This window comes from Eleutherodactylus coqui, chromosome 1 (genome assembly GCF_035609145.1).
Source record: "Eleutherodactylus coqui strain aEleCoq1 chromosome 1, aEleCoq1.hap1, whole genome shotgun sequence".
Lineage (NCBI taxonomy): Eukaryota > Metazoa > Chordata > Amphibia > Anura > Eleutherodactylidae > Eleutherodactylus > Eleutherodactylus coqui.
In genome coordinates this window covers 171,527,361-171,550,050 of record NC_089837.1, presented here as the reverse complement: position 1 = coordinate 171,550,050, position 22,690 = coordinate 171,527,361, and the positions used below count along the sequence as shown (strand labels likewise).

At 43.7% G+C, this 22,690-nt stretch overlaps 1 protein-coding gene across 2 annotated transcripts; it reads left to right on the top strand.

Moving 5' to 3' along the window:
* Positions 1-424: 424 nt before the first annotated feature.
* Positions 425-21,681, top strand: LOC136628056 (glutathione S-transferase 3-like). Of its 2 annotated transcripts, none has more exons than XM_066603671.1 (7): positions 425-475; positions 8,919-9,016; positions 9,725-9,776; positions 15,450-15,582; positions 16,307-16,448; positions 18,222-18,347; positions 21,472-21,681. In XM_066603671.1, the coding sequence occupies exons 2-7, from the start codon at positions 8,930-8,932 to the stop codon at positions 21,592-21,594; spliced, it is 663 nt and encodes a 220-aa protein (XP_066459768.1). In that variant the 5' UTR covers positions 425-475; positions 8,919-8,929; the 3' UTR covers positions 21,595-21,681. The 2 variants fall into 2 exon arrangements, with proteins under 2 accessions (XP_066459768.1, XP_066459778.1); XM_066603681.1 differs by lacking the exon at positions 425-475 and adding an exon at positions 760-784.
* The last annotated feature ends 1,009 nt before the right edge of the window (positions 21,682-22,690 follow it).

Here is a 22,690-nt window from a genome sequence, read left to right as displayed (position 1 = left end):
ATGTACCAATATGCGTACAAATAGAATGGTACTTGTACTGCGCGAATACATTGCGCTGAAGTGTGTGCAAATGGCTGTCTGAGGAGCCCTGTTGTCAATAGGGTTGCTGGACTCTAAAAGCGTCTTGAGGACTGGAAGTAGGAAGACAGGCAAGCTGCTGGTCGCAGAGCCCGGGGAGGTCGCTAGAACAGACGGCTGGTGGTATGTACTACTGAGCGCGGGGCTTCAGGGAAGCCGCGGACACCCGCCTAGCCAATCACATCAGCCGGTGCCAGACACCAACCGCAGTGTGCTCACTAGTACCGCGCGAAGGCGTGCGTCAGCTGACAACTATGCAAATCTAGTAGCAGTCAACTCATCTGATTGGTGAGCAGGACCCCGCTCTCATTCCGCCCCGCCCCCTGCTGCGCTTATTTAGCGCTGCCGCCGCGCTGTTCCAGCACACTCACTGTTTGCTGAGCGGCTCTCATACCAGGTAAGTGGGGTTTTCGTATTACTGTGTGCGGGGAAGTGCTTCCCCAGTCCTGCCTGCTGATCCCTCCTGCTGCCGGCTACATGCTGTACACTCCTCGGGGTCCGCTGCTGAGGGGCGGCAGCCGTACTTCTGAGGCATGCTGCTTAGTTTCCCGATACGTATGGTTATACTTGAGCATCCTCCTATAGTCTCCACCTAGAGCTCTTGTGATAGCTGGAGGTAACCCTCCATATCATCCTGTGGACCGCCCCATTACCAGTGCTAGCAGGGATAGTTGTCAGCTGTCTGGACAGTCTTTAAAGTGGCTGGGTGAGTTGTCAGCTTGCAGAGCCTCATATACTGCACGGAGCTGCTGGACCCCATGGCATATATATGGAAGGGGGTATGCAATAAGTTATTGTACCAGTGTAACCTGCGTCCCCATATTACTGATGGATGCCTGCCTGCACTCTCTGGGGTGCTGCAGACTTACTAATGTGGTGCTGGTTTTTACAGTATCTATAGGCTTTCATAAACTTAATCTACTGATGAAGACAGAATTATTGCTGGTTCTGTAGAATGTCTGATATGTAAATGGAGCGAAATGATGGGACTTGCCGGCAGGACAGCTGCCTTTCTCCTACAAGCGTTTCAGAATGTTGTGCCAACAAGTGTGCAACTACTAAATTGGTGAAATCACTGGTGACAACTTGATATGCTGCCAGGATAGACACCGAGTATAGCTCATCTCTGCAGGTGTGTCAGGCAGGGACTTGCCTATGTTGTGCTAATTTTACTATCTCAGTAACTAGGGTTGTTACCTACCTTGCCAGGCAGGACAGTATCCTGACGGCACAGGTTATACAGACAGGGACGTCTGCAGCACTCAGCCAGTGATTAACACGTGGACACACTGGGCTTGTGTGCTACATTTTTTTTTTAAATGCTCCCAATAGTTTGAGGGAAAAAAAGTTAGCGAAAACCAGTGACTTTTCTAAATTAGTGTTTATAGCTGCCCAGTTTCTCCCCCCCCCCCCCCCCCCCAAACTCTCCTAACCTGTCATGTGGATGTGAAGTGTCTAAAACCCAATGAATAGCAGTGTAAGCATCCAGGAGCAGATATGAAGGGCGTGTGAGGTCATGATCGCTCTTCCCTCATCATGTGTAATCTCCTCGGTGCCGGGGGTGAAGCAGTTTGTGTGCACACAACTGTCTTCTGATATGACTTTAGATGCAGAAGCAGCCGCACCCTTCTAATAGGCATGTTGTTTCTATTAAAGTCAGGCTATGGAATTAGACTTGAACGCCTCTACTTGTCTCCTTAGCTACTAGCCAATAAAACATGTCCCGTGCCTTCATTGTGACTTGGTCTGTGGCTCCGATTGCATATCACATCCCACTTCTAATATTGTCTAAAACTACCCTAAAGTACTCTCCCTACTCCCTCCTTGTGTGATCCTCTTTCCCCAGTTATTACTTTAGTAACTTCTTCATTACCAGCTGTAATTCTGTGTCCAGGATTTTCGCTGTCCCCCAGAACTGTGTAGAAACGTTGTTGCCATTTCCGTAGTAGCAGTTTGCCCAGAGCAGCAATCATCCAACCTGTGGCTACTACAGCTGAGCAGCACACAGGCAGGCTTGGATCTGCCGCAGGCTGTTGTCAGGAATTCCTTCTCCGCACTCCACATGCAGGTTTCATGCTGCGATCTCAGTTGTCTGTGAGACACTTTGCTTGACAGCAGAAAACTATTTGCTTTCAAACCATCTTATGTTGCTGATAAACGGCACGTTTAATATCTCATTGCCGCTTATCTCCCTTCCATTACATTAAGTAGTTCAGGAAAGCTGAACCAGTGTAATGTGAGAAATATACTGTAAGGCCTTATCAGATGAGCATTTTTGCACACCAATAGGCACGCAAAAAAAAAGCGCCACTCGCATCTGCTGAAATCATGTGAACAATTTTTTTCATATACCAGAAGACCCAAGCTTCATGCGCATGATAATTTGCCTATTCACTGGAGCAGCTGCTCCAAGAGGAGAGTGAAGAAGCCCTGCAGGGCTTCGGGATTTCCCCTTAGCAGGGTGAGATGGAGCAGGGTGAGATGGAGCAGGGCTATGGGTTAATCTGCCACTGCTCCGCACTCTCTCTCTGCTATGGGGAATTAATCCATAGTCACGTTCCCTCTACCCCTGCTATGGAGACCCCTGAGAGAGATCCCCCAAAAGAGTGGGCGGGGCATATGGATTCATGCACTCATGAAGGGAGATCACCGGGCTATATCGCTCCCTATAACACGGGGTACAACTGTTTCTTACAGCCGACACTCACACCCAACAAACTACAGGATGTCAACTATGTCAATGGTAAAATAAGTTATAGCTGCCAGAAGATGGCGACAGAAAATAATTAAAAAAATTAAATCTTTGAAAAAATAGTCTAGCAAAAAAAACATATATTTTGGTATTGTGATTGTACTGACCAAAAAACAAGAGTCACTCAAAGATGGTGGAATTTTTTTTATTTTTTTTTTACTTCACTAATAATTTTAAAGTTTTTCAGTACATTATATGGCTCATTAAATGGTACCATTGAAAAATACAACTCGTCCCACAAAAAACAAGCCCTCATACATCTAGATTTATTGGACAAATAAGAGTTATTCTTTAACCCCTTAAGGACCAGGTTGTTTTGTACCTTAAGGACCAGACACTTTTTAGGGATTTTACCCATGTGGCGGTTTTACTGCTCTATTTTTTTTCCTTTAGCTACCAAAATTATTTTTGCTGCGTTTTTTTTTCCGTGACATATAGGACTATTTTTTAAATATCTTTTTCACTGACTTTTTTTTCCGTTTTTTAGTTTTATTGGGGGTAAAATGCTAAAAAAAATTATTTTTTTAACATTTATAGTTTTTAAAAAAATTATTTTTATATTTACACTAAAATAAAGTATGGAAATGGGTTCCTCTATTTATTTCGGACGTTTTGATATATAGTATGTATGGTTTTGGTTTATAGGGCGCGTACGGTGACGGTTTTTGTTGGCGTCTGCTTTGTGTTATTCTCTTTTTTATGTATGTTTTGTTGTTTTATTCTGTTGTTTTGTTTTACTTATTTATGTAATTGTGTTTTTTACTATCTGTGTCCCCCATGACGTCATATAAGACCTCTGGGGGACACTCACTTTTTTTTTTTTTTTTACTTTATTTGACATTTTCCCACTGTAGCTGGGCAGTCCATAGGACCCTCAGTTACAGGGGAAAGCAACCCCTGTGGTGACATTAGTCACCTGCAGAGCTGCCAGGGTCTAAGTCTGACCCTCCAGCTCTGCAGTAGCAGGGAATCCCGGGAGGTCACATGACCCCCCGAGGCTCCCGTAGTGAAAGAACTTCTTACTTTCACTTTCCCCATACAGCACTGTACATCGGGGAAGCAGAAGGCAGGAAGGGTTAAAAACCCCTCCTGCCTTCTGCTCCAGGTTATCAGCTGTCACTAGCAGCTGATAACCCGTACCTGTCTCTGACTTATTGCAGAGGCAGGAGGCTTAGAGCACCGCCGTATTTTTACAATCGGTGGTCCTTTAAGCCCAGCACCAGCCGCCGTATATATACAGTGGCTGGTCCTTAATGGGTTAAAAGAAGGGAGGAAAAAAGGGCTCTGTCCTTAAGGGGTTAGCCATCTGAGCCCTTCAGGAAAGATGGCCTATTCGTTAAATTCTAGGGTCCAAAGAGGGAAAATGACCTCAGACTCCATTGTGAGGGGGATTAGAATGGCATTAAAGGGAGGGCTTCTGTCCCTAAAGCGCAGCCTCCAGTTGTGCTGTCATTGTGGACACTGAATTAAATGTAGGACATAATTCTTATATCTCTACAACATGGCTATAAAGGCCAATTGGCTACTAAAAGGGCATGGATTTTGGTGCACAATCCATACTAAAAATACTCCATGTGAATGGGGCCTGTATTGTGCATTAAGGCCAATGTCCACGGGCGGATTTGATCTGTTTACCCATGCAGAAGATCCGCAATTCAAAGTGCCCATTGCGAAGCCCTGACATCTGTAACAGAATTTAAGCATGCAGATTTGCTTTGCAGACTGGTGCAGAAACCAAATCGCAGCATGCTCCACTTCAGGACAGTTTTTGTGTGGATGGGCCCAATAGAAGTCAATGGGTCCGGACGATCCGCAGTGCATATTTGAAGGTTAAAATCAATTAGGGAGGTGCGGGTTGCAGATTTTTTTCCTTGTGGATGATCTGCAATGCATCCACGTGGAAAGACAATTACATCTGTGATCTCCTGATCTGCCCATGGACATGAGGCCTTAATGGTAATTAAGGTGTTTTCAAACAACGCTCCTCTCCCTAAGTTGAGATGTAATATGTATGATGAGTTCTAGGTGTGTCCTAAAATGTGCATGCAGATATCATAACTGTATATAACTGATAGTGTATTATGACTTGCAGTTTTTCTTTTGAAGCATTAAGGCCTAGTGCCCACGGCCGTGACGGGCTCCGCAAGTGGAATTCTGCAGTGGTACCCGTCATGGCACCCCCCCAAGACACCCCATACTCCCGGATCTGCCACCCGACGTCCCGCATGACGCTTCGGCACGCAATAGAGCGTTTGACGTGCCGGCCGTGTCACGTGACACTGGGGCGTGTCATATCACACGCCGGCCACGTCATATGACGCGGCTGGCGGTAGGTGGGGAAGCGTTTTCACGCTATCTTCTGCTGTGCTACAGCGGAAGATAGTGTGACGGACAGTTGACTGCAATGGAAGCTGCCCGTGCGTACACCCACGGCAAATAGAACATGCTGCGGGTGAGGATGTGTGATTTCACGTGGTGGCATTTCGCACCGTGAGCATTGCTCTATTAGGTTCAATAGAACCTAATAGCTGCGGGGCAACGCTGCGGATTTCCGCCACGTAATATGCGGTGGAAATCCGCCCATGTGAAGCCACCCTAATATATGAAAATTACTAAAGTTTTAGTTGTCCACTGTCTATAAAGGCAAATGCTAAGGTAGGTTTTTATTGATCCCTACATACATTATGTAGGTTAAGTACCCTAGCCTGACCGTTATTGCTGTGTATTGGGGTATATTCACATGTAGTGGATTTGATGCCTAAATGTAGGCAAAGTTCTATTAAAGGGCCACTTAAAGGGGTTGTCCCGCAAAACAAAGTGGGTCTATACACTTCTGTATGGCCATATTAATGCACTTTGTAATGTACATTGTGCATTAATTATGAGCCATACAGAAGTTATCAGAAATGTTTCACTTACCTGTTCCATTGCTAGCGTCCTCGTTTCCATGGAGCCATCTAATTTTCGGCGTCTAATCTCCAGATTAGACGCGCTTGCGCAGTCCGGTCGTCTTTTCTTCTGAATGGGGCCGCTCGTGCAGGAGAGCGGCTCCGTGTAGCTCCGCCCCGTCACATGCCGATTCCAGCCAATCAGGAGGCTGGAATCTGCAATGGACCGCACAGAAGCCCTGCGGTCCACCGAGGGAGAAGATCCCGGCGGCCATCTTCAGCAGGTAAGTAAGAAGTCACCGGAGCGCGGGGATTCAGGTAAGCGCTGTCCGGTGTTCTTGTTTAACCCCTGCATCGGGGTTGTCTCGCGCCGAACGGGGGGGGATGTTGAAAAAAAAAAAAACCCGTTTCGGCGCGGGACAACCCCTTTAAGGGAAACCTTATTTCCCCGGGGTGCAGTTATCATAGAGAGCAGATGACATTGATCGCTACTTTGCTTAATGTGACTCGTATAGAAATGAATAAATAGAGAACTTCCTGGACACAGAAGATGCCGGAGCATACGGTTAGTAAGTAGTGGTCATGAGGGAGAATGGGAGACCTGAGTCAGCCAAAATATCAACATGACAATCAGAAACCATGTAATCTGCCCTAATGTGTTCTCTATGGAAACTGCACCCAGAGAAACCATAAAGTTTCCCTGGAATGGCCCTTTAAAATAGAAAGGCAGAGTGCCTCATTGGACTGTACTAAAGTGTATATAGGATATCTCGGGTAGCAATATGCTTGCCTATTTTGGTTGCAAAAGTGTGATGGTTAACCCATTAAGTACCAGGCACTGTAAATTTACATCACTTGGTCCTGGGCTTAAAGCGATGCTTTAAGCCTCCTGGCTCTGCAATCAGTCCGAGGCAGGAACCAGTTATCCGCTGTTAGTAACAGCTGATAACCTGGAGAAGAAGGCAGGAGGGGTTTTCAACCCTTCTGCCTTCTGCTCTGCCAAGTACACAGCGCTCAATGAGCACTGTGTACTGAAAGTTACTTGTAACTTTCACATCGGGAACCCAGGGGGTCATGTGATTGCCTGGGTTCCCTGCTACAGCAGAGCTGGAGGGTCATACTAGACCCTGGCCAGCTCTGCCAGTGACTATTGTTACTGCAGGGACTGTTTACCCCTGTAACTAGGCCTCCTATGGATGCCCGAGCTATAATGGGGAAAGTGTCAAATAAAAAAAATGAATGTCCCCCAGAGGTCTTGCATGACATCATGGGGGACACAGATAGTAAAAAACGTAATTACATACACAAATAAAACAAAATAACAGAATAAAACAATATATACATAAGAAAAAAAATAACAAAGCCGACGCCAACAAAAACCTTTGCTGTATACGCCCTGTAATCCAAAACCATACATATTATATATCAAAACGTCTGAAATGGAGTAACCCATTCCCATACTTTTTTTCCTTTAGCATAAATATACTAAGTTAAAAAAAAAACTATAAATGTTAATCCTTTTTTTAGCATTTTACCCCCAATAAAACTCAAACAAAGTCGGTGAAAAAGATAGTAAAAAATCACCCTATATGTCACGGGGAAAAAATGCAGTGAAAATAATTTTGGTAGCTAAAGAAAACAAAATGGGGCAGTAAAACCACCACATGGGTAAAATCCCTAAAGTGTCTGGTCCTTTAGGTACAAAACAGCCTGTTCCTTAAGGGGTTAAACTGGAAGTTGCTGCATTATTTATCTCGCGACACAATGATCCTACTGGATGACTACATAGAATGTGGTGTAATCCGAAAAAAAAATCTGGACCCGATACAACCTTCATGCCCCTCTCACACAGGCGTTTTCAGCGCCGCACTAAACTGTCATTCACTACCATTGATTTCAATGGGGCTGCTCAGGCTGTTTTTACCGCTGAGTTTTTCAAGCAGTCTGTTTTATTTTCATGCGTTTCTGTATTTTTAAACTCTGTCCATTGAAATGAATGGGGTATGGTTTCAGCGTTGCTGAAAACTAAGTAGAATGTAATTATCTTGTTTTTGACTGTTTTCAGCTGCGTTTTTTCCAGTTCTAGCATTATCGGCTTGTTTGGCTACATTTATAACTGCTGAAAACGCAGCTAAATGCTGTCAAAAATGCATGTCAACGCAGATGTAAAGCCTGCATTAAAAAAGCGCCCTCAGTAGAATTAGAGGTTGTCAGGGTGTGGGATTAAAAAGGATCCAAAACTGTTAAATATAAAAATTGGTGATATGGTGCTGCAACTCCCATGGTGCTCTAGGCCTTTATTTAGTAACAGCCACCACCTGCCTGCTGCGGCGGTTCTCCTGGCATCATGGCCCCAGCATCCAAATGGTATATCAGGAGAGTGGCACAATACTGCTGCAACCTCTGATTGGCTTCAGCAGTCAGATGGTAGCTGTTCCTAAAGTAAGACTGGGAGGACTGCAGGTGTTGAATTGCTGGTGGAGAAGACGGGTAATTGCCCCTGCTTTTATCGTAACCAACTTGGATCCATTTTTAAAAGCTCATCCTACAACTGGCCAACCAATTTAACATGATCTGGTTCTTTACTCCCAGATGTGTCTTGGTATTCAGCACCTCTTCAGATAATTGGATTACCAAGGGGTACCAAACCTTGAAACCTGAAGGGGTGCAGAAATCCCCATGCTGACAACACTGAGGTGTGTAGAACTGAATTCTAGTTGCAGGAATATCTGCTGCATGGAAATTTACCTCTGTGCATACTCGTATCTGTAATTTAAAGCACTTTATAATATTGCATTGAGCTTTCATATGATGGATGTTTTACTGGAAATTCTGTGATTTCAGATTCTTTAAGATAGACTTTTATTTTCTAATGTGTTTTTCCACTGCTTTATTGATAGTTGTAATTCTGTAATCAAAAGGGCCAGTAAACCGAAATACAAGGTTATCCCTATCTGTAATTTAATGCCAGCTATTCTCTGTAAAAGGCCACATCAGAATGGGGAGACGTTTACCGTAGAATTAAATGTCAGAAAGTGAAGGATTGCCAGCCCCATGGTCAAGTCTATATTTCGTATTACCGAGCCTCTCCAGAAACCTTTTCTATGCCGTACAGACTTACAAATGTTTTCTGCAGCAGTCTTGCTCTTCATTGTCTCCTCATTGGCTCTACTGTCTCTACTTCTATGTGTTAACTTTAGAACAATTCATCATGGCTGCCAGAACAGTTCTTCATTACTACAATGGGCGCGGTAGAGCGGAGATCATCAGGTGGATGTTAGCGGTAGCTGACATTGAGGTTGGTAACAGAACTGATTATATTTTACTGTACACATTACTACATAGACTCCTGAAATTGGCATGCAGTTTTAGCCATCTAACTAAGCCCTCCTTCCCATGAACGGATTTCCACCGCATAATTCGCAGCGAAAATCCACTGCGTTGCCCGCAGCTATTAGGTTCTATTGAAGCTAATAGCTCAGGGCACACGGTGCGGAATTCCGCACCGTGAAATCTCCCATCCTCACCCGCGGCATGCTCTCTTTGCCGCGGGTGTACGCGCAGATGGCTTCTATTGCGGTCAGTGGAAGCCGTCCGTTCACGCTATCTCCCGCTGTAGCACAGCGGAAGATAGCGTAAAAACGCTTCCCCGCCTACCGCCACCGCGTCATATGACGCGGCCGGCACGTTACATGACACGGCCGGCCGCGTCATATGACGCGGTGGGTGTGTCATATGACGCGGCGGTGGGCGGGGAAGCGTCATACGGGACCCAGAACGGCGGATCCGCTGGTAAGTATGGGGTCTCTGGGGGGGCGCCGTGATGGGCTTCGCCACGGAATATTCCGCGGCAGAGCCTGTCACGGCCGTGTGCAGCCGGCCTAAACTGTTTAATAAGCGTACCCTATTTATTTTATTTAATTTCTTTTATTTTTATTTATGAAATTCTAAGAAGATAGCTTTTGAGAAATAAGTTCTAAAAATAATTTTCTTTTCGTCTTAACAGTATGAAGAGCAATTTTATACAACACTAGCTCAACTTGACAAGATGCTTGAATGTAAAGTATTTTAACTATTTAAGTCTAGTAGTGATGTTGCTGTAACACGTCATATAACATAAAATGCATGCCATCAGTTACTATGCATTGTCTATAAAATGTCTACTGAAATTGGTTTTTTTTTTTTTTTTTTTGCCCATATACTAACTTTAGAACCCAGCATTCCAGTTGTGTGCAATATTCCAATACCGCAGTACATGGAGACATGACTATTGTAATATCTCTAACCTGCCACTCATTTAGCTGGGATCTTCTAATATAGGTTGCATGGTTTATGCTGAAAGGCGCCCAACTCCATGGTTGACACTGCTTATAATTTGAAAGCTATGGCCACCTTCCCATGTGCCCACCCCTCTTTACGTTTCTATGTACAGACACAAGGTTTTTGTTCAATTGAATATTAACCATTTCTCTTGTGTGGTGTATTCCAACATTACAAACTGAAGGATTAATTTTCTTGCAAAACTGGTCAAGCTGTCTGGGCTCTGATTCTAATGATGGCGGCATGGAGAGTTGATCAGTTTACAGTGGGGGAATGTTACTTGCATCAGTTATCTGGTTCACGACTCTGCTTTCAGACTGGAACTGGATCCCAGCGCTTGGAATGAGTCGGGAGCACTGACTAACAAAACATGTATTGGATAATGCAAGTAATAAAAATCTCTTCCCTCTGCAGTCTACTTCATGTCCTACTTCTCCCTTCCCATCATTGGGTTCATAGCCAATTAGGCAGCCCAACTTAAACATTATGGAAGAAACTGAATCATCCAGTTTGCAGTGTAGTGTATTAAACTGCAAGTGCAAAACCCAAAAAATACAAATTGAATTGGGAGGGTTAGGGAAAGACTTTGTGACCTACCCTGTTAAAACTTTGCCTTGTAAACCACACGCCTGGACCACTGCATGAGGTGGAGCCTGTGGACTTGGAGCCTCCATTATGGAGTCAGAAGTGCTTATGGCAATGAAACTAGCCAAAAATAAAGCACCAGGCAAACATGACATACTGGTAGAGCTATTGCCAGTACTAGTGATACCAGTCCAGGGCTGCATCCTCTCACCCTTTAACCTAAATGTGGAAGTGATCATGCGTAAAATGGATCTAGACTAATTGGAAACTGAGGTGAAAATGGGTGGAAAAACCTCAACAATCAAGTATGCAGATAACTCAACTCTGCTTACAGAAGCGGGTCTGAAGTAGCTGGTATGTAAGATTAAAACTGAAAGTGGAAAAATGGGCCTCTACCTGAATTTAAGGCTGCATTTAGATGACCATAGATCGGCTGGATTTTCATGCCCAGCCGATATACAGTGTCTCTCTCTCTCTCTGCAGGGGGAGGAGGCTGGAAGTGCCGGGAGCAGTGCTCTGCGCTCCCGCCCCCTCTCTGCCTGATCAGGGGGTCTCTGTGGAAGTCCCCTAAAGGGACAAAAATAAAAACACTTGTCTCCCTTTACTTTGTAAAAAAATTAAACAAAATTACACATGTGGTATCCCTGCATTGTAATGACCCAGAGGAGGAAGTTACATTATTTAACCCCTTAATGACACAGCCCTTTTTCTTTCTTTTTAATATCAAATCTAGTACCTGGGCAACAGCTGTAGTCTTTTAAATGGGATTGCCAGGAGGTGTAAGCTCAGCAACTAGTCTTTATTTACTTAAGTCTTAGTACAAAACCTTAATGGCACTGGACTGAGGGAAGAGGAAATGAGGATTGCTATGGTCACACTACATAGGTGATCCACACATCCATATGTTATGATTGGATATGAATTTTACCAAAACACATTGGAATTGAATGTTTGGCTGCCAGTTTTGTATATTTTTAATGGATACCTATGTTGGAATTTCAGTTTTTGTTGTATCCTGACAAAGGGTGTATTGCTCTTTATCTGGTCTGTTTTGGAATATTCAACATGCTACGAAGGAGGGAAACCATCCAGAGTGCATAGAAAATCAGAGAATAACGGGACAATAGCTCTAACTGGGAAGTGATACTACAATTACCATGGGGCACTCAGGGTGTGGGTGAGATCAGACATGTTTGTCAGGCATCTGAATATTGCAGGATACATAGAGCTTGAAAGAGGTCATTTTACTTTAACTATATACTGTATATACTCTAGTATAAGCCTAGTTTTTCAGCACATTTTTTTGTGCTGAAAAAGCCCCCCTTGGCTTATACTAAAGTCAAGGAAGACTTAAAAAAAATACCTCCATACTCTCCTCCCAGCCGGCGTCTGTCTCCAGCAGCGGTTCAGCAGGCTGCTTGAATTCTCTCCGCTGTCATCCCCTGCCGTCCTCTTTGCTCGGCTCTGTCATCCCCCCCGCTGTCAGCGCTGTGTAAGTAGAAGCTGTGATTGGATCGAGCTCCAGCCAATCACAGCCGGTGCTCGATCATTCACAGCCAATCGAATCACAGCACTTACTTACACAGCACTGAAAAAGATAAACAGATAGGACGGCGGTTGATTACAGCAGGGAGAATTCAAGGAGCATGTCACACAGATGCTGGCTGGGAGGTGTTTTTTTTTTTTTTTTTAAACCTAGTATATACCAGAGTATAGCTAGGCCTATACTCGTGTCAATGTTTTCCCAGTTTTTTTGTGGGGAAACTTATTGTCTCAGCTTATACTTGGGTCGGCTAATACTCGAGTATATATGGTATTTATGCAGAGGGGTTGTTGGTGGGCTCTGTCCTCAGCATGAAAGAATAAATGGGTGATTCTTGCCCTAGATGGGGAAATGTGTTCACATGAACAGTTTTGTTAGCAGTTTCTCAATCTGCTTGATACATTAGCTACAGGCTATTGGGTGTAGGCAAGCTGAAATCCAATTAAGCAACTGGAATGTGCAAGGGGAAACAAGTCTGATCTGTCAAGGCCCCACCTTACAGGACTTAAGGGATCTGCTGCTAATATCTTGGCGCCAGATACCACAGGACGACTTCAGAGGTCTTGAGTCCGTGCCTTGACAGGTCAGTTGTTTTGCTGGTACAAAGTTAACTACAATATTAAACAGGTGTTATGGCTGATTGGCATGAATATATCCTATCTTTGTCCTATACAGTCTTTACAAAAAAAATCAAGCACCTGGGATTATCAGAATGGAATGAAACTTTGACTAACATTTGATATAGGGAATTACAATATCAGAGTAAAAGGATAATTTTTTTGCAGAACCGTGAACACTTGAGGGGAGGCTCTAGCACCCTCTTGGGCCACCTGTAGCTTGGATGCAGGATGGGATATGGGTGGGCATGGAGGCTTACAGGTTCCATATGGTGTCCTAGAAGTCCATTTGTGTAACTGAGCCTCCACATCATGCAAACTCGTAGGCTGTCGAAGTCAGAGTTTCAGATGGTTCCATACATTTCCTATTGATGATAAATTATGGCGACCAGGCAGCCACAGAAGTGACAATGTAGTGGACAGTTCTGTGTGCAGTCTAGCATTATCCTGCTGAAGAATGACTCCAGGTAGCTGCCATGAGAGTAACACATGGCTGCAGGATGTGCTGACATATCACTGAGCTGTCGGTCTCTTGTACCACTACTAGGGTTGACAGACTGTCTTATTCGATGATCCCCCAGATCAGCACACCAGCAGTGGGGGCAGTGTGCTGCATTAAAGCAAAGGCAGGATTGAGACGCTCACCCCTGGCTGACATGTGTCCAAACTAAACCTGGATTCCCCACCAAAGACAACTGTTCCACTCTGTAGCAGTCTGTTTGTTCATGACACCACTGCAAATGGAGGCAACAGTGAGCAAGTATCAAAGGCAGTATATGTAGTAGGTGCTGTGAGACCAAATATCCGTCAGCCAGGCATCTGAAAATGGTTCCAACAGACACAGAGCCTGTAATGATGGTGCCACCTGCCTTTGGATTGCAGACCATGAAACTGTTGGAGCAGTTCATGCTTGCCAGATGATCATACTATCCTCTCTACTGGTGATCAGTCGAGGAAGTCCTGATCCCAGTCACCTTGTGTGCCTTCATGCGTCCACTGGTCCCAACCCCTCCTAACAGTCTGTTCAAAATGGTGCAGGTAGCAGCAATTTGTCAATACAACATCTAGCTTCTTGCTTTCCAATGTGTACCCTCTCAAACTTATCAACCAGGCGAAATCTCTTAGACATGCCTCTATGATGCAATCTAATTGTTAACAAGCTCTTATACCAGCAGCCTCTGAGAGCCTTTTTTATAGGCCAAGGGTGGAACCACTTTTAAGGTCACCTAATTAATCAAGCCACAACTCTAATCCTTTGCATTTTTGCCAGAGATGTTTCTGCAATACCCGGCATGCAGTTACAACTCCTAGGCGCTTTATTTCTCTTGACAGTGTATTATGCTATCATTGGGAGCTCATGCTGTCACCTGAGAGCATCATGTATTAGAATGACTCTTGGGCTCCACTGATGCCCTCTATTTGTGGCCCACAGGGTAGTCTGCTGCTGCTCAATGGAGAAGGGAGATTTAGCATATCCGTAATTGTTAGAGCACGTGTAACCTATAACTTTCCTGTATAACATTGCTATTTACTAAGCTATAAGCTCTACTTGCTTATAGTTGTTCATCCTGGCGTATTCTGCATTAGCTGGCAGGAATGCAATTTAACCCCTTAACAACCACCCATATAGCTTTTTACGGCGCCACATCAGTAGCCTGACATGGGGAATGGGTGTTGGCTGGCTGACATCTGGGCTCAAGCTGTGGGGTTGGGAGAAACTTATCCCAGCAGTTTAACCCTTTACATGCTTCAGTCAGTGATACTGCAGCATGTAAAAGGCTGATGTAGGGAGCTCCCTCTGTCACCCATCAGACTCTTGATGGGATTATGTGGTCCTAATGGGCTGCTATGGCACCTTTACACTGAAAGAGGTTTTAAAATAAAAGCCAGAGCCACAGATTTTGTTACTCTTATCGCTAGAAAAAATGGAATAAAAAGCAATCAAAATGTTATGTTCCCAAAAATGGGATCAGTGACTACTAGAACTCGTTTCTCGAAAAACAAGCCCCCCTCCCCCTTCTTCCTAGAGCTTCATCAATTGTAAAATAAAATGTTATAGCTCTTGGAATACAATGACACAATCAAATCTTTAAAGTGTTTAGTGTACAAAATGTCAAAACCTAAAATCTGTATAAACCTGTTATCACTGGAATCATGCTGACCCGGAGAATGTGATCGCATTTATTCTGCATGCTGAACACCATAAAAATAGAAACCAAAAAACAGTGGCAGAATTTTTTTTTTTCAGAAAAGTTGTACCATATACTATAACTAAAAATTTTCATTAAATACAACTTGTCCTGCAGAGGGAAACTCATAAGGCTGTTAACAGAAAAATCAGTTATGGCTCTAGGAATGCAACTGAGGAGGGGAAAATGGTCATAAAGGTACAAACAGGCTTTGGTAGTAGTTAAACCCTGCACAAGATAATGGCATGGTCTACACAGGGGGATGTACTGCCAACAATTTTTAATGCCTGCATAAACGATGCAATGGTTGACAAAGCCTCACTGTCTGGTCTTTGATTGCTATATTCACATAAGGTGGTAATAGGGAACGAATCCGCCTTCGGGCAACCATTGTCCAATTTAAATAGGCCTTAAGACATGTTGGCCACATTCAGTGTGAAAACCTAATTTTAATATGTGATTGTTTTCGGTTTTTAGCTGGAGATTTAATGTTTCAACAAATACCAATGCTGGAAATAGATGGGATGAAACTGGTACAAACTAGAGCCATTCTGAATTATATAGCAGACAAGGCTAACCTGTATGGAAGTAACCTAAAAGAAAGGGCTTAGTAAGTACTTTGTTTAATTAAATCACTTGATTGCCTTTCTTTTATACAGTGTATCTAATCTATTCACCTCACTGAAGGAACACTCCGTCTGTACAGAATAAGCAATTGAAGTGAATGAATATGACCTGCAATGCCAGACCCACCCTGTGGAGCTGGAAGGACACTTTCTGATCAGCACCATCAGGGGGTGTACACACAAATCATAGAACTCCATAATAATCAGAATTGGTCCCCTCCTGCAAAAAAGAGAACATCGATTCCCTGCTCTTAACCCCTTACATGGCACAATCAATGATCACATGTAAAGGGTCCACAGAGTCAGAGGGAGCGCTTCCGTTGGCAGCACTCTGCAATGTAATCAGAGGGCTGATGAGCTGTAACGGCAAAGATGCCACACACTGGTGTCCCGACATGTGAACAGTCTATACTGGCACTGGTCAGGTGACTTAGAGCCACACAAGGTCTCCACATCTAATGCCAATGTGCCCTTCAGATTTCCTGTCTTATCACCTCTGCCAGCTCTGGACTGGCAGTTATATCTTGGTTTTGGAAATCCTCTTATGTTTAACATTCACTAATATATATAGGCATATATTTCAACTGTTAAACATGAACTACATTTATTTCGGCCTTCATCTCAGACCTGCTAATATGTGACTACCTCTACATGGTTCTAGAGTGCATTTAAAAAAACTTATACATTGTTTTCCCCATTTCCTTCCAGTATTGACATGTATGTCGAGGGAGCGATTGATCTGGTAACGCTGGTCTTGTACTACTTCTTCCTTCCTGAATGTGATCAGGAAAAACAGCGAAATCTCATGAAAGAGAAAGCGCATAATAGATATTTTCCTGTATATGAGAAGGTAAGAAAACCTTTTTAACTTATGCACACTGCAAATAGGCTCAATCCCCTTTCAATCATATCTTCCATTCACATGTCATCAGTAAGCCACCACTACAAATATCTTACATCTTGCTGATTTCATAGCTGAAAATCTGGCCAACAAAAGATGAACACGAAATCGTTTTAAAGGGATGTCAATGATTTGTGCACTAATGCAGACCAAAAGAAATGTGTAAACCTGCCATGAGAGGTCACTGTGGCCAATCACCACAAACCAACACAATTACTGAGGTCTGGTATGTCATGGACAGGCAGTGATCAGTGGAAGGGAATAGGAATAGGAATTTGATTTTTGGGAGCAAGGTCTAAATCTTGGACTAGGTTTAATGGAATCATGCCGCTATTAAAAAGGTATCCCAGAGACCGGGCAGCACACAACGTCCCTAATGTTTCCATTTATTGCCATGTTTCCAAACGGTCATCTAATTTATCAAACTGAACTCCAGTTTGGTTTTGTTTTTTTGTCTTTGCTGACCTGCTGAAACCTTCACTTTGAATCAGCAGAATGCCTCTTTAAAGAGTAGCTACACTTCTTTTGCTAACACTTAACTTGTCCTAAAGACATGTCAAAAGTATTGAGCAGCTGAGACTCCTGCTGATGGCTGCAATGAGAGGGGTCTGCAGTGCTCACCCAAGTGCCATCTTTGCCTTCAGGTGCAGAAGCAGCCAAAAACCAGCCTCCGAGTGCTAATGCTTTTTCTGTACACCTCTATGCAGGCTGTCTTCAACTGCTGAAAACCAGAGAAGATTGCTTTAAGGGCACAGTGCTTGGGTGAGGGCTGTGGCCCCCTTATAATGGATATTAGTGGTTTCTGCAGGCGAACCCCCCCCCCCAGCCCGATCAATACTCTTGATATGTCAAAATAGTTCACTGCAAAAGTGTAGCTACAATTTAACCATTTGAAGACCCAAGCACTAAACTTTTATTGTGCTTGGTCCTGGGCTCTAATTCCAACTGATGGCAAAAATACAGCGTGGGATTAAAGCTCCTGCAATCTAGTAGGAGCAGTTCAGGTGTTCTGCTGTCAGCACAGCCAAGGACGTGAAGAAGTCAGAAGCAGTTTTTAACTGCTTCTTTGTAGGCTACATGACACAATTCGCACTATATAGTGCAGAGAGAAAGTGGAAGTGTTACTTGCTCTATTGGACTGTGATCGCCAGGTGCCCTCTAGCATGTCAGGGTTGCAGGGTCCTAGCAGACCTTGATCAGCTCTGTCAGTGACAAAAAAAAAACACTTCCATGTGGAGATATTAGTTTTTTTTTCTCTGTAACGAGCTGCAGTGGAAAAGTGTGGAATATTAAAAATAGGAATTGCAGCCAGAGGACTTGTGACACATTAAAGTTACAAAAATAAGTAAAAGGAAGAAGTAAATATATATCAATTGTAAAAATTTAAAGAAAATGACCCAGTGCTGTTGCCAGCCAAAATGGTACTATATGTGCCCTGTAATCAGACTACAAATTATATCAATGTCAAATGCAGCAAAAATTTTGCCAGCGGATGAAAAAAATTAAACTGTACCACCATGTGGGTAAAATCCCCAAACTAGAAAAATTCAAACTTTTTTATTTTTATTTTTTTAATTTTTTATTTTTTTTATTTTTATGGGAGGTAATAAAATTGACAAATTTCCTTGCAACAAAGTTGATCTGGAGCATTATTCAAAAGATCTGCGCACTATTGCTAGAGTAAACGTTAACGGGTGAAGCTAAAGTCTTATTTCCTTTTAGGCTCTGGAGGGTAAGCAATATCTGGTTGGAGACAAGCTCAGCTTTGCAGATGTATATCTGATATACGACATTTTATCACTGGAAGACTTCCATCCTGATATCCTGCAAAACTGGCCTAATTTACAGGTAAGCATTGCATAAAGTTAATGGTTAAATATGAATAAGTTATTGACAGATGCTTCCACGCTGTTCATGGAACTCCAGAGGAGAATTGTAAGCTTGATTGGTGAGATCTCCAAATTCTCCAGAACAGTCAAACGTTCACAATCTAAAAAAGTCACTTATTTGAATTTAAAGGTTTTCCAGGAAAAAATACTACTGATGACCTATTGTCAAGATATGTCGTCAATAGTTTTTTTTTTTTCCCCTGGAAAACCTCCTTAAAGGGGTTGTCCGGCCATGAACATCATATCTCATTACTTCTGTTTGCACATTTCCATGCACTTTGCAACATTTTCAATGCACAATGTACATTACAAACAGAAGTTATTCACTTACCTTTAGGGGTGCCCCCCCCCCCCTGTGTTGACCCTCAGTCGTCCGTGGTTACGACAAGAAATCGTCTGCATTTCTTGTCGGGCCGGCAGCAGCTCTCGTCGGCGCTGGAACGCTCCTCTTCCCTTCCGCGCATGCGCAGTCCTTCTTTCTTCCGCCGGGACCGCGCTCTTTACCTAATCATCGCAGGGGACGCGCGCCGCCGGTCGGCGCATGCGCAGTACACTCACTTCCTGGTTTCATATACCAGAGCGGAGTGAGTGACTGCCTGCCGCTGCTGCTTGGACAAGAGCCAAGAAGACACCATCGGGACTTGAAAAGTATGTGAAAGGGGAGAAGGGGAGTAGGGGGAGTAGGAGAGAAGGGGAGAAATGTTGGAGAGATCGATGGATGGATGTGTGCAGGGGGGGTGCAGTGATTGTGTGTGTGTGCACGGACCGGCTGACAGAAGTCCCGGGGGAAGGGGGTGGAGTGGGAGAGATCTGTGTGTGTGTGTGTGTGTGTGTGTGTGTGTGTGCGCGCACACAGAGGAGGGAGAGTGCAGGGCATGTGAGAAGGCAGCACAGAGGCGCCATCTTTGAAAGCTGCAGAGAAGATCAGAGTCTAAGGTAATAAACTGACATTGCAGCTGATCTGCCTGCCGGTTTGAGCCCCTGTATGCTGTCTGTTACTATCCTTACTGAAAGGGAAGCAGCAGCATTATAAAAATTTTTACCCTGTGTGGCCGGACAACCCCTTTAGTTCCTTTAAAGCCACTCCGAACAAATGAAACTAAATGTTCTACTGTTCCCAAATAGGCTATAGGGTGTCGGATTTAGGAAAAATGGACAAGGTGTCATCTATTGGATGTGTGAAGAATACACACTTGCTCATGCCTGCACCCTGAAGTTAGGGTGGTGTTTTTTTTTGTTTTTAAACACTATAGGATTTCTAGAGTTCTAATTTGTCAGTAAAAGCCCTTCCCCTTGCAGTAACACAAATACATATACTGTCCTGTCCCCGTGCTGCTGTCCTGTGCCTCTGTTTACAGGATGTTGCGCTGAGCGGTGTTGGCTGAAGTCTGGTAAATGGGCTGAGGCTGTCTGTAAATGACATCAGAGGGCAGACCTGCAGCAGTGTTGTGGGACGTAGAGGGGAGTATCACAATTTGTTTTTATTGTATGCAGGAGTTTTATAGATAAACGATAACTTGGGCAACCCCTTTATGCTGCAGAACCTCTGGCGGCTCCTCTAAAGATCGCATTTAGTCTTCTGCAACTAAAAATGCCTTTACACAGATCTATTCAGATTCTTGCTGGATTGTGAAATCTTTCACTTCCCTTTGCTCCAGTTTCTGCATACAGGACTCATCGTTCCATGTAACCAGGTAGTTCACTTATGTGAATGGAGGCGGGTGGGCTGGAACGCGCTCTTCCCCAGCACCATTGTGCCTCCATTCATTAGCAATGCTCATTCCTGTGTAAAAGTACAAAGTTATTGCTGGGACAACCGGTTGAGCATCTGTTGCTTGACAGATTTTCCTGTGTAAAAGCTCCCTAATGCGCACACATTGGCATTCATATGCCAGTGCCATAACTTTCCATTGTTTAAGTGCCGCTAAAGACCTGCGAAAGAACTGCTGAATGCTGGATTAAACTCCAGATTAATGGCACTACAAATAGAGTGCCATTAAATAGAGGAGCTGTTATCATGGCCACTAGCAGATTCATAGTTTTTCCATCCACAGCACACCTGTTGTAAAAGGCACTTGTGCTCAAATGCTATGTTACCTGGCACTCCTCCTTGCTAAGGGAACTAATCTAGTAATATATGTATGGAACCTGATGTAGATGCAGCTCCAAAGGTGTGATGTCACATTGATACAAAATTTTGTAGCCCGTTTGAAAGCAGTCTTAAAGTGACAGCGTTACAAAAGTGGGTCAGGAGGGGTGTTTCCTTAAGGAGAGCAGCCAGAAGGTGGGTGTGCTGGGAGAGGCATAAGCTCTCCCCAAGGAGAGCCACCATAGCTGTGGGGACACCTAGAAAGTGAATGAGGAGACTTATAAGGTCATGCAAACTCCTCTGGGTGATTTATGCAAAGTAGGAAGATTGAACAATACCTCTGCAGCGTGACCTATTGGATAACGGCATTCCTTCAAATCAAAGTGACTTTCAAGTCTTAACAATGATTGGGAATAAGAGACCATACACAGACAGCTGTTTTGGGGCATTTGCCCCTCATCAGTGTGCAGAAGTTTTCTGGCTTAAATAGTGAGGCTTTGATTTGCAGGAATGCTGCCATCCAATAGGTGGTGCTGCTGAGATATTATTCCATCTTCCTTATTTGCATAAATAGTGCTACTAAACACATGTATGTGAAGTCCATGGTCTCCAATGGGTTCCTTCACATTAGCGATATTTTGTCTGATGCTATGTTACAAAGAAGTGGCAGCATGCTATAGAATGCCACAATTTGTGATATTTTGTAGCCAAGGTTTCCCTATGGACCCTCCTTGTTTATTGCATCGCACACCACGAACTTGTGATTTTTAAGACTGGAATCTCCTATTAATGTTCTCATGATAAAATCGTGGGTACAGGTGATGCAAGATTTTGTTTTCACAAGAAAACCTCACTGAATTTTGTAGTGCCGATATCTGTTGCCTGTGTGAGGCGGACTAACTAGGTTTTATTGACTATGTAATAGATTGGATATACTGTTACTTTATATTGATGCCATAAACAGAATGTTTACAGCATTTGTTTTAATTCTTAGGCTTTTAAAAAGAGAATCTGTGAAGTCCCAACAATAAAGAAGTTCTTGCAACCGGGAAGTAAAAGAAAGCCAATGGCTGATGCCACCTATATTGCCACTGTCAAGCTACTTGCATTCAGATAAACAAAGCAAAAGACTTCAAAAGCCTGTTGTAGGAAGAATTATACTTTTTTGTATGAGTCTTATATTAAAACTTCACAATCATGGTCATTCTTTAAAAATGTGGAGTCCATTGATCAGTAAGCCTTTTTATTACAGAATTTCTTTCCCAATGGAAAAAATGTGGTTGAAATGTTATTGAGCTTCATACCTTTTTATACAGTGACTCCTAAACCCATATTAAAAAGGTACATTTATCATGCCAACATATTTGGCAACATTTTAAAGGGGGGGGGGGGGGGGGGGAGGGTTCAGCGAAAGTACTATTGATTGGCTGGGGTATGCCACTCAGGACCCCAAACTAATCAGCTGATTGTGGACCTGCTGGTGGCATCGCAGAAACCGCTACTATGACCCCACTGTGTAGTGGCTGGCGCTTGTAACTGCAGACACTGCTCCCATTGAGTTCAATGAGAGCTGTGCAGGCCATTATATAGGGATCGGAGCTGTGGCTTCCACTCCTACCCTTGTGTATTTGTGTGCCCACTGACGGCACAGCAATAAGCTGATTTCCTGGGGTTCCAAGTGGCAGACCCCAGCTGGTCATCTATTGATGACCTATCCTGGAGCTAGGTCTTCAATGGTATTTTCCCCAGAAAACACCAAGCTGTAAACACACATTTTACAAACCAGGCTGTATTGAACGATCAAGCGAAATGCTTACAATGGGTATCCCCACCTTTGAGCCTTTAACGTCTACATGCCATAATCTTAATCGTGGTCTGGCTGATGAAATTGAGCTAAGTTTTTGCAAAATCTTTTTTTGGCTGAGCAGGCAGTGTAAAACACATTTTAGTCTCTGGCAATAGCACACTTGCCTTTCACTACTGGGGTCTGAAGTGCAAATCCCATCAAGTATAGCCTCTACAAACTTGCCCAGATGTGGGTCCAAATTCAGCCAAGGACAACAACTCCAGCAGAGCAAAACGGCAATGCTGAGTCACCAAACTACTTTAATAAGAAGACACAGAACATGCATATATGCGCAACGCATATGATGTTCATAATTGTCTGTGCAAATAGATCCCTAGAAGAGATTTCTGGAGACGCATTGGTGTAA